At 44.2% G+C, this 12,720-nt stretch overlaps 1 protein-coding gene across 1 annotated transcript in view; it reads left to right on the top strand.

The window, feature by feature from the left end:
- The window catches only part of GSG1L (GSG1 like), a 372,574-nt gene that overhangs the window by 295,118 nt on the left and 64,736 nt on the right, over positions 1-12,720 (top strand). The window contains exon 5 of the mRNA XM_021006351.2: positions 1,301-1,468. Within this exon, the coding sequence (XP_020862010.1) occupies positions 1,301-1,468 (168 nt within the window). The remainder of the gene's footprint in view (positions 1-1,300; positions 1,469-12,720) is intronic.

Genomic DNA, 12,720 nt, shown 5'->3' with positions numbered 1-12,720 from the left:
ATTCATCATGAGTTCAAATCTGACCTCAGATACTTACTAGCTGTATGACCCTAGGCAAGTCACTTAACCCTGTTTGCCTCAGTGTCCTCATCTCTAAAATGAGCTGGAGAAGAAAATGGCAAAGCACTCCAGTATCTTTACCAAGAAACCCTCAAATGGGGTCACAAAGAGTAGGACATGACTAAAAAAGCACTGAACTGATCCAATCTTGAAACTTTTCAAAGTTAATTTCTAAACCAATTGCCATGCCCACACCTCCCACCCTCCTTTCTGTCTGCCTCCCACCCCCTATGGCTCATCAGGATGGAATATAGAGACATCAACCAGCTCAAATCATCATACACTCCCCCCTCCACCCCCACCATTAGCAATCTGTACTTTCAACACTATCCCTCTCTCCCCTAATAGTCCCCAACTTCAAGGATACCACTGCCTTTTCCTTCAACTATCATTCCTGAGGAGTAGAGGCAGAAGGAGCCTCAAAGCTACCCTTTTAGTCAAGAACCTAGTTAGCCTAGTAGATGCCATCATCTCATCAGTGGATGCCATCGCTGGCCATCAGGTTAGCTCAGGCCAGTATCTTTTCTACTACCCACAGACAGACAAAGACTAGCAGGTTTTATGCTGAGGGGTCCATGCTCTATAAGGAACTCATAAACAAAATAGATTCTTAAGCAGGACAGTAGGAGAGGGGATCCTACCTCCTACAGGAAGGGAGGTGCTTGGATAACATCTGTCTCTCTTGGGCTTAGAACAGAACACTAGGGAATAGCTGGTGCTCCATTCTTGACTAAGTAGTTATTCTTTTTCTGTCACACATGCACCCCGTTACATTTTCCTAGTCTTTCTATGGTTGGCTGAATACAAGTTGTGTAGTGGGTATGACTTTTGTCAAATGCACATGGGTCAGTTGGTTTCCCATCAAATTTCTGAGTCCTAGAATCTAAAGATTTTTTTGTTGTTGTTGTCAGCTGTGATTCATGTGTTAACACCAAAAGTACAGTACAGTGTAGATTAGACCTGGCTCTGGGCCTCAGTTTCTTCATCTGTACAACAGAAGTTGGACTAGGTGACCTCTAATGGCCCTTCAACTTCCAACAATAATATATGAACCTATGAATTTCTGGGAAAGAAAGGTGAGATTCGGATAAAGAGAAATCGGTAACAAAGCCCAGGAGTGGCTCTCTCCAGCCATCATCCAGATAGTTCCGCTTTCCTCCAGCCCTAGATGTTTTAATCCTCTCTTTTACTGTTGTCTTTCTTTATTTTATTTTATTTTCCTCTGTCTTTCTTTCTGCAGCCTGGCCTGGGGTTCTTTCACATGCTGCATGGCAGCCTCAGTCACCACACTGAACTCTTACACCAAGACTGTCATCGAGTTCCGGCATAAACGTAAAGTGTTTGAGCAGGGATTCCGGGAGGAGCCAACCTTCATTGACCCAGAGGCCATCAAGTACTTCCGGGAAAGGTCAGTGAGGGTCAGATGTGCTGTATCAATGCCTGGTCAGGGGAAGAAGGTCACAGATTTCACTGTTGGTTCTGAGAATTCCAGGAAATCCACCCACTCAAAGATTTTGGATACTCTCAGAAAGATAGGCCAGAAGAGGTCAGGCTGACTTATATTTCTTGACACTATTAAGTTAATATTTTTGCCTGGTCATCTCTTTGTTAAAACCAATTGGAGAACAAAGCCCCCTCCTTTGGCAGAGGGGTGGTTGTTGTTGTTGTTTGTCATTCATTCTCAAAGAGGACCATGACATCAGAGAAGTGATGCCATGATATTCAAGTGAATTGGATTTGAGTTGGGGAGGACCATGGAAAGTCATCAGCCTCACTTTCTCCTCCAGAGCCATCTGGGTCCAGTGGAAAGATCAGGATGACTAGAAATGGCCCTGGATGCAGACATTGGCCTTTTTAAGCTAAAGTCTTTAACAGGTCTCTGTTAGATTGAGGCAATGCCCAATCAGTGATTAAGGCTAGATAAGAAATGAAGCAGATAATAGCCTCTTTGCCTAGTCTAAAAAAAAAAAAAGCAATCTGGGAGGGAAAGACCCTCAGAGTTTCTGGCCAAAACAGAAACAATTGCTATTTACGTTCACTCTGGGCCAATCAAGGCCCAAACAATGACCGGGGGGGGGGGGGGGGGGGGGGGGGGGGTGGGTTGGCGGGGGGGGGGGTTGGGCCTGGGACCTATTGTTGGCCAATCAATGAGAGCCGGAGTGATTTGGGTTTAAGGCCTGGTCCTTAAGAAATAAATCTAGCTACTGAACCCCAAGATATTTTGTGAGGTTTCTGTAATCAAAATTTACATTCCTTTGGGCAGAGCACCCGCAGGAAGGGACTGAGCTGATGAATCTAAGATGGAAATGGTTGCCAAAAGAATACTGGATTTGGAATCTTGTGGCCTGTGGTATTCGAGTCCTAGTCCTGACACTAATACTATGTTGTTGGCCGTGTTATTTGTTCTCTTTGATCTTCAGTCTCCTCATCTATAAAATGGGGACAACAACTTCATAAGGTTGTTGTGAGGAAATTGCTTTGTAAACCATAAAATGCTACATAAACGTGAGTCAGTGTTATTATGATTATTATTTGTTGATCACAATCAGACCAGGATCTTTGGGACAGCATCACTATTCAAAAGTCATTTGATTATGGCATGTCCACTTGGAACAATTCTTGCTTTTTGGACAAAAATTTAGATAACATAGCTCTTGAATTCATGAAAAATAGAATAGAGGGAAATGGGAGATGGTTTTAAATGTATTGATCAATCTGTACTCATGTCTTTCCCATGAAAGGCCACTGGGCTCTTGCACCCACAGGGTAGCCAGCAGGTAGCACAGTGTCCCCTCTTCCCTCCCCTGTTGTCAGAGGCAACAGGGTGGTATGGCTTCAATAAAGCTAATTCAATCCTGTCTTGCACTCATAGATGTCAAAAGCACAAAGTGAGGGAGGTTATAGCCCTGCTGTTCTCTACCCCTTCAGGCAACATCTGGAGGAGCTTTCTTTGTGTACTCAGAGGGCTGTCCTGTGGAAGACAATATAGATTTGTTTTGTAGCTTCAGAGGGCAGAAGCAGAACTGATAGGTGGAAGTTGTAGAGAGTCTATTTTCAGCTCAGTATAAAAACTTCCTAACAATGAGAACTGTCCAACAGTAGGCTGAACTATTTGAATGGGTAGAGAGTTCTCTTAAATTGGAAATGTCTGAGCAAAAGCTGAATGACCATCATTAGGGATGCCATGGAGGGATTGCTGCAGGGAGTGAGAAATCGTGCTAAGGGACCTCTAAAATCTCTTCCAACTCTAAGATTTTATGATCGTCCATTGGTATCCACTAGAATGAAATCCCTCCATCTTTATCCCTTCCCCCAAACCTTGCCATGGGGGCCTGCTTGTGGGTGACTTCAGATGACAATGATATAAGATACAAGATGACTCCCCTGCTTCTTTGGCCAACTCCCTTTACATTTTCTAGCTTCTAGATGGGGGTGGGGGTAGGTCTTAACCTTTTGTGTGTTCCTGGACCCCTTTGGCAATCTGGTGAATCCTATAGACTCCTTCTCAGAATAATGTTTTTAAAAGTATAAAATAAAATACATAGGATTACAAAGGAAATCAATTCCATTGAAACAAGGATGTAATTTTTCCCCCATCTAAGTTTATGGACTCTCTGAAATCTCTCCATGGACCCCAGGTTAAGAATCCTGTTCTAGCAGAGCAGAGTAGCCACTGCATTTTTCAGATGTTTTCATCTTGTCCTGCTCATTTTTTGGAGTGAGATTCTATAACAACCTGGAGAACTAAGGGAGGGACCATTTAGTGAATAGACCTACAATTTAGCAAGGGTGGGGCCCATCCAGGATTCTTCAGAGCCTGGGCACCCAGTGGAAGTGGGGCAGAGCGGCCTCTGGAATTAAAAACAAAACAAAACAAAAAACAAAAACAAAACAAAATTAAGCTTCTGCAAAGTATTGGGACAAAGTGTCAACACCACAGTGCTCTCTGCATTTTCCCCTTATTGCTGGTACATGCAGGTCCTGAAGACTCATGACCACAGGGAGATCAAGAAAACATAGGATCTAGAACTGGGAGGGACCTTAGAGCCCCTCTGGTTCTACTTCGTTTTACAAGTAGAGAAACTGAAGGCCAAAGAGTTGAAATGACTTGCTTACAGTCATACGGTAACAAGTAGCAAAACCAGGATTTGAACCCAGGTTCTCTGCCTCTCCGTGACATTCTGCTGTCTCATGACGGACATCTCCCCCTGCTCAGACTGTTCCTGACCTGCAGGGTGGTCCTGACTAGGAATGGGTAGGACCTAGAATACAAATGGAAGCACAGAGATATGCAGAGAATTTGAAAGTCTCCAAGCAGCAGGGAATCGGAGAAGAGCCAGGCAGGAGGGTGGCTGTTGGTCAGTGAGCTTCCTGAAGTAGCATCAGGCAGAGATTCCAGTAGATGGGTGGATGTACAGTAAGCTGAGGGACAGGCATCCAGGCAGGAAGCAGCAGAGAGTCTGCATAGCAAGCCATAGGGACCCAAGCCTTGAGCCTGGGCACCATCACTGGGCATGGAGCCAACCCATGGAGGGGGGAAAGAGCAGCTGAGGGAGGAAGCTTTTCCTCATGGGAACTGCTGCATTAGGCAGGAGTGGACGAGACAAGGCCTCGGTTATCAGAACCACTGTACAAGGACTGGGCTATTCCCAGAGCCATGAAAAAAGGGCCCTTTGTCCAGAAGCAAAACCAAGCTCAAAGTGAGGATTAGTTGTAACAACAGAAAGAGGACCTATTTCTCAAGCCCTTTAAAGGTGACAAAACACTTTCCTTATAACAGTCCTGTGGGGTAGGTAGAACAAGTATTATTACACCTACCTTATAGAGGCAGAAGTTGAAATCTAGAGAGGAGTGCCTTGCCCAGAAGAAATCCATGTCTGAGCTGGAATTTCAATCCAGATCTCTCCTGACTCCAGTGGACTTTTCACTCTACCATTCTATGTCTCATTAAGTTGGACTTCATCTTGTATAGTGATGTCATTTAAAGGTTCAGGGATCCTGGGATCCCAAAATCACAACACGTGGGTCCTTTGCGAAAGAATTCAACCCAGGCCTTCTTTCAGCCAAAGACAAGGTTTATTAGAACATTTGTCCTATTGGGCAGACTCTTAAGGAATCTGAATGTGGGTAAGCAGTGGCTAGATTTTAAGAATCTAAGCAGTGGCTAGATTTTAGGAATCTGAGCATCTTAATGGATACGAGATGGACCTCATATACAGAAAGACTGTGGGAGGGATCTAGAAGTGGCCAAGTAGTCCATGAGGTAATAGCAAGACAATGGAGGGGAGATTAGGCCAGTTGATGGGATTATAGCCTCAGGTGAATGCCAGAGATTTGGCCATGTGGGAAAGTCCAGGGTTTTTCCTTTCTGGGGCCCAGATCCCAACCCCATCAATAGGGCCCTAGACTTGGAATTTCAGACACCCATCAGTTGTCTTCTCACTAACATGGCTAGCTCTGTGTTTAAAGAAATCATAGTATGTGGAATATTCTAGCTTTCTAACTATCCTGGCTTTTGGGGCAGCTGTGAAATGCACATCTAATCCCAGGGATAGACCCTGGACAAGTCACTTAACCTCTCTGAGACTCAGTTTCCTCCTCTTTAAAATGAGGTGGTCTCTAAGGACCTGTCCAGATCTAAGCTTTATGAACCTATGTTCCTCTGACTCCTTATATTCCCCCTGCCCAAGGCTAGGCCTGATTCCAGAGCCCAGGGAGAGGCTGAGCCTAGACTGCAGAAGGGAGTTAAGTGGTCCAGGTCTTAAAGGTTGAGGGATGTAAAGGCAAGTCACTGGGTGGATCATTATACTATGACTGTCTGTTCTTGGGTCTCTACTCTGAAGAGGCAGGCATCAGCAGTCTTAGAACAAGGTGGAGGAATGAGGGAGGGTATAGGCAGGATGAGAATATAGGCCATTTGGGATAACTAACTATTCATTGAGCCCTGTAGCTCTCACTCTTGCTTGCCTCCCAACTGGGTCACCAATTGCAGTTATCCCTCACTAACATGACTAGCTCTCTGTTTAAAGAGATCATAGTCTTTGGAATATTCCAGCTGCCTGATTTTCCAGCTGTCTGGTTCTCAGGGCAGCAGTGAAACACACAGTCAATCCCAGGGATTCCCTGGAGGATTTATTTAGATTCTGAAAGCTATCAGGGAATGTCCGCTGAGCCCACCCCAAAGCCAGAGATAAACTCTGCCAGAGAGAGCAGTGAGGAGAAGATCTTAGAATTTCAGAGCCTGAGGGGACCTTAGAGATAATCTAGTCCAATCTTCCCTCATTTTACACAGGAGGGAGCTGAGACCAGAAAAGTCAGGTCTCTTGCCCAAGGTTGTCAAGCTAGTCATTGACAGAGGAGCATAATCTGAAACTGGTGCTAATGTTCATTGCCAAGTGTTACAATCTGGTTTAGTTCTGTGCTGACTCTCCATTTGCAGCCATAAAATCCCTATGATACTTCTTCTGCTCTCTCACGGCAAGAAACAGCTCCTATTTGTAAGAAACGTTTAATGATTCAAAGTAATTTCATACATATTGCTTGCAATTCAGTAGCTGTGTGACCCCAAGCAAATCACTTCACCTCTCTGTTGAAATATGATGTTGAGTTACTTCTCTGTAAAATATGGAAACTAGACCAGATGATCTCTAAGGTCTTTTCTAGTTCTGTCTGAGAATATATGAGTCTAATTTCACTTTCACAACAACCCCGGGAGAAAGGGAGGGCAAGTCTTATTATTTCCATTTGATGGATAAGAATCCTGAGTCAGACAGAGGCCAATGACTTGGCCAGGGTCACAGAATTACTTAAAGACTGAATCAGAATCAGACCCCAGAGTTTCAAAGTGTGCCTTTTACAGATCATGGAAAGATAAAGATGGGATCTGAGAGGTCATCTAGTCCAACCCCCCTGCCCAGGCCAATTAAGTGACTTTCCAACTCACATCTTCTGATTTGAAATTTAATACTTTTTTTCATAATGTCTTGATAAGCATTTATTCTCAAGTATAAATTGTGTTCATTTATAAGGTAAAAAGTAATTTAAAGGATAACTTGTTCTCTTGACTGGAAGTCTCTGGCATTAAGCATATCATTAGGTGATGGGGTATTAGAGAGGACCACAAATCTCCATGGTGTCTACATGTTTGGGGGGACGTCTGCATGATGGAAAGGATCTGGAAGGCTGAAGAGAGGATGAGGGAGAAGAAAAATCAGAAAAAAAGAGGGGAAGGAGAGGGCAAGAAGAGAGAAAAGGCAGGGGGAAGAAAGTCAGAAAAAGAGAGAGGGAGGGAGAGGGCAAGAAGAGAGAAAAGGAGGGAGAGGAAGAGAGACAGAGAAAGCAAACAAGAGGGGAAGGGAAGGGAAAGGAGCACCCTTTATCTTATAGTGGAAGAAACCCAAGCCTCAAAGAGTCAATTGATTTGCTCAAGGACAAGCTGGTAGTAGGTGGCAGAGCTGAGATCAGCCCCCTAACAGAAGTCTGGCCAGCTACCAGTTTTCAGACAAACCTTGTGATTCTTCTCCTGAGCAAACTCGTCTTGGAGAGGCAGCATGGCACAGCAGAAAGAGCGCTGGGGCTAGTCATCAGAAGCCCTAGGTTCAAGCCTTGCTTTGGCACTTACCAACCGGGTGATCTTAGACCAGCCATTTAATCTAAGAAAGAGTAAGATGGAGAGAATAACACATATACCACCTATCTCTTAAGGCTTTTGTGTGTGGGAAGCACTTTGTAAACTATAAAGCTCTATAGAAATGTGAATAATTATTATTTATGCTGTGCAAGGCCCAATGCCAGGCACAGGGAGCATAGAGTATCAGAGAGAGAAGTAGCTCTGATCCTGCAGGAGCTCACAATCTTCTAGAGAAAATAAAATGTCTAGACTAGCTATGTGGTCTACACTGGGGAAAACAATAACCCTGCGCAAATAATTTTAATAATAGGCATATTGTCTCCTTGGCCAGAAGAGATCCTATGGAAGCACAGGAGAGGGCAAGACCATTGCCATTTGTGGGGAACAAGAAAGACTTCATGGAGATGGAATTTGAATTGGATCCTGAAGGGTGGGGAGGAATTAAGCAGAGGGATACTAAGGATTCAGGCATTTGGGGAGAACAGTGTGAGGAAGGAAAATGCAGAGCATGTTTGGAGCACGATCCAGTGTGTCTGAGGCACAGGAATCAGAATCTCTTTACATCTTTGTAGTAAATACATGATTTCCCAAAGCCCTTCCTCACAACAACCTTATAGGATAAGGCAGGGTAAGTGTTATTATCCCCACTTTACAGATAAAGGAGAAGACCCAGCACAGTGGGGTGGGGGTGGTGAGAAAACTTGAAGTGATGCTTTATGAATGTGAGTTGAAAGAAATGTGGATTTTTAGCCAGGGATGGGGTGGGAGGCGGGGTGGAAGGATGGTGGAAGACAGTGCCCAAGTGTTCACTCTTTTCAGACAACTGAAAAGGTGCCTTGGGAGAGAGGGATGAACTTTTTTCTTTGTGGCTCCAGAGTACCAGTGTGGGGTTGGGAGAGAAGGAGGGGAAGTGACAGAGAGGGCAACTTCTGTTCAATATGAAGAAAAACTTGCTAAGCCTTAGAGCTACCTCTTATCACCCCTATTTTTGAACATAGGCTAGATGACCACTGGGCAGGGGTATTGGAGAGATTTAAGTTTTGCTTATGAGTTGTATTGAATGACCTTGGGGGTCCCTCCACCTCTGATATTCTGTGATTATAGAATGATACAAATTCAGCAGCAGAACAAGACACTCTAGCCCGGGCCTTCTCCTCCCAGACTAACTCTTTTTATTATACTGCATCATCTCTCATGGTTTCCAGAAACTCTTGTGAGAGCTACATTCCTCCTACCTGGGAGAGAGGTAGACTGACAGCCCTCCACCTAGAGCAGGAGCATGTGAAAATGGAAAGAGCCCTGGAGTCAGGGTCAGAGTACCTAGGCTCAAAGCTTAGCTCTGCTTCTTACTATATGACTGGCTCTAGGTCATTGACCTATCTTGACCTCAGTTCTTCATTTGTAGAATGAGAGGTTTGGATTAGCTGATCTCTGCTGGCCCTTCCAGCTCAAAATACTCTTTGCTCCTACGAACTACAGTAGCCATTGTGTGTGTGTAGCTCAGCTTCCTGTGAAGCCATTTCTTTTCTCTTTTTTTTGGGGGGGGCTAGGCAGTGGGGTTAAGTGACTTGCCCAGGGTCACACAGCTAGTGTTATGTGTCTGAGGCTGGATTTGAATTCAGGTCCTCCTAAATCCAGCGCTGGTGCTCTATCTACTACGCTACCTAGCTGGCCCCTGTGAAGCCATTTCTAAGCCCCATTCAGCATCCAGGAGAGGAAGGACAACCGTGGTTCCTTGGGATTTGAGGAAGTGCTTTTTGCCCCCAAGTGGGCAGCCAAAATAGGTAGTATGATATCTGTGGTGGAAAGAGCACTGACTCCGGAGTCCAAGGTCCTAGGTTCAAATCCCACTTCTGAAAGCTTGCTACCCAAGTGATCTTGGGCCATCACTTAACCTTCCTGAGACTCAGTTTCTTTCATCTGTAAAATGAAAGGGTTCTGTGTCTAGATCTGTCATCCTGTGCTGGCTTAGAACAGAGCTAAACATGGTTAGCTCTGAAATACTCGTGTGTGTGTGTGTGTGTGTGTGTGTGTGTAACATAAACTTTGTATCTTAGAAGGGAAATAGAAATCATCTAATTCAATTTCTTATTTTGCAAGTGAGGAAACAGGCCAAGAGAGAGGGGTCATTGTTTGCCCAAAGTCACAGGATACATTGGTTCCAGAGCTAAGGCTAGACCCCAGGGTTCCAGTTTTCTTTCCACTGAACTTAGCTATCATTCAGGAAGGCGTACTAGCTCTTTCTTCAGTGCCTTTCAGAGTATGAGAGCTCTGTCGGTCTTGAGTTCCACCGTAGTTCAGAGGGTTGTTTGGCATGCTTCCGGGATCTTAAAGACTACAGTATCTGCCCCAGAGATAATCTGAGCCTCAATGGGATCGTCACTGTAGTAATCCCCATACCTCCTCTCCCCTACATCTAACAAGACTCTTAAGTTATGGAGAGTGATAGGTCACTCCCTTTAATCTGTCCTGCTGTGTCATCTGCACCCTAAGGACCACGAGACCTTTCTGTCTGCTGTGTAGCTGTACCTTCCTGTATCAAGTCATAGCCACCCCTGATTATAATGGGAGTTCCTTCAGAGAAGAGACCGGGCTTGCTTTTCTGTTTGTTTCCTTAGTTTAGTACAATGCTTAGCACTTAGTAAGTACTTAATACTTTTCCATTCCATTCCATTAAGGAACTCTGTAATCACAGATGTGGTTGGAAGTACAATGCCTCAAGATAAAACTCTCTCTCCAAATGGCTTGATCTTTTTGCTGCTCTAAAATGCATTTTGGGGAGATTAGAGAGAGTCTTGTGTGAAATGGGGTCCTGAAAATGGCTCTTGTTTTATGACTGTATCAGAAGCACATCTGGCTGGTTTCCATGTAACCTCTCTGCTCCCCTTAATGCCATGCTTTGAGTAAGAGCTGCTCAGCTGAATTGATAAGTCCTCAGTTCCCTTTGTAAAAAATTTCTCTATCCTCATAGCAGATGTAAAAGTGCCCTCGGTAATATAAGCAGTATGACCCCAGATAATCACAGCATATGCCTCACCGCCTTGGCTTCTATCCACCTCCGCGGTGGGGACTCTAGAGTACTGAATGTTACCATGGTCAAGGAGGCAGGACAGTTAAGTTCTGGGAGCAAGAAGGCAACAGCTGCTTCTACTGGTCCTAATGAGGACATCAGCCTTTCTTCCATTCTAAGGCTGCCAACAGGTAACAAATAAAAACAGAAAGAGATAAAGTATTATCATATATTATTACATTAGGGTCCAAGATATGGAGAACACTGGTGGCTTAGAGGTGGTGGTGGCAGTGATACAGTGATACAAATTGTTGTTTTCACTTTCGTAGAGCTTCTCTGTGATTTTGACCACCAGCCTCCTCCTCCCAGATTTCTCTATTCATGTGTTTATCTTCATCTGTTACCTTCAATATTCTACTTTGATTCACTTTCTATTTGGTTTCTGCTTCTCCCTGGTTCCCTTGAATTTGACAGTTTCAGAGCCTACCTGTTTTCAGAGTATTCCTTTTCATCTTCTGTTGACTCAGGGAATCCCTGTATAGCCCCAACCGTGACTGTTTCTAATCAGCTTTGGCAGGGCTCTGACTCATGTACACCTGGAGGCCCTTTTTTCATTTCTTTGCTCATCACTAGCCCATCTCTAACCCGCATCTGACTGTTGTCCTTAAGAATAAGTGGTCTAAATATAAAGCTTCAAGGCCTGTTCCTCTGGGTAGTATTTAACTTCCAGTAAGAAAGTGTTGGGGGGGGGGAAAAAAAGGACCCAGAGCCCCTGTGTCCAACCAGAATTTAGAAAGCACTGGGCATCTCTACTGTATCTCAGAACAGTCTTTTGGGGGGCAGCTAGGTGGCACAGTGGATAGAACACCCGGCCCTGAAGTCAGGAGGACCTGAGTTCAAATCAGGCCTCAGACCAAACACTTGACACTTAACTAGCAAGTCACTTAACCCCAATTGCCTAAAAAGCAAAAAAAAAAAAAAAAAGAACAGTCTTTTGGCCAGGGGAAGGGTCCAGGTGAATTGCGTAATAACAACACTAATGATAATAACAACATATATTTCTTTAGTGCTTTAAGGTTTATGAAGCGCTTTGGCCAAAACAACCCAATGCTGTAGATTGTAAATTTTATGAGATAGGTGGTGCAAGTATTTCTCCTCTTTTACAGATAGGGAAATTGAGTTTCCAGAAGATGCTAACTTGCTCCAAGTTACATAGCTAGATGTTTGAGAGCTCGGAGTTGAACCCAGGTCTTATGACTGATGATGATGGCCTACCGTCAGATAGATCAGAGAAGAACCAGGAAAGAGCAGGGTCAGAGACCTAGAAAGGAAAGACTATCAAGGGAAAGAGGGGAATCGACAGGCTTACAGGCTACAGCGAAGTCACAAGAAATGAGAGTTGAGAAAAAGCCATAGAGGTGTACATTCAACATCTGCTTGAACCCCTCCAGTGATGGAAATCTTACTATGTCTGTTGACAATCCATTTTGGTTTTTGGACAAATCTAATTGTTAGCAAGGTTTTCCTTACATTGACTGTAAATCTGTCTCCAAGCAACTTCCATCCACTGCTCCCAATTCTGCACTCTGGGACCAGTCAATCAGTCAATATACATTTATTAAGTGCTTACTATGTGCCAGGCACTATGCTAAATGCTGGGGCTGTAAAGAGAGGCAAAAGGCAGTCCCTACCCTTAAGGAGCTCATAATCTAATGGGGGAGACTAGATGTAAACAAATATATACAAAGCAAGCTATATATGTGATAAATAGGAGATAATTAACAGAGGGAGGGCACTAGAATTAATAGGGGTTGAGAAAGGCTTTTAAGAAGAACAAATTCCAGCATTCTTTCACTTAACATCCCTGCTAATAATTGAAGACAGCTATCATGCCCTACTAAGTCTTCTCTTTTCCACATTAACCATCTCCATCTTCTGCAACTAGTCATAGTTTACAGTTCCCTCACCATCCAAGCTGCCTGCCTTTGGACATGGTCCATCTGATAATTTTCCTTCCTAA

Source organism: Phascolarctos cinereus, unplaced genomic scaffold (assembly GCF_003287225.1).
Source record: "Phascolarctos cinereus isolate Bilbo 61053 unplaced genomic scaffold, phaCin_HiC Scaffold_4;HRSCAF=312, whole genome shotgun sequence".
Taxonomy (NCBI): Eukaryota; Metazoa; Chordata; class Mammalia; order Diprotodontia; family Phascolarctidae; genus Phascolarctos; species Phascolarctos cinereus.
This window is presented reverse-complemented; position numbering and strand designations above follow the sequence as displayed.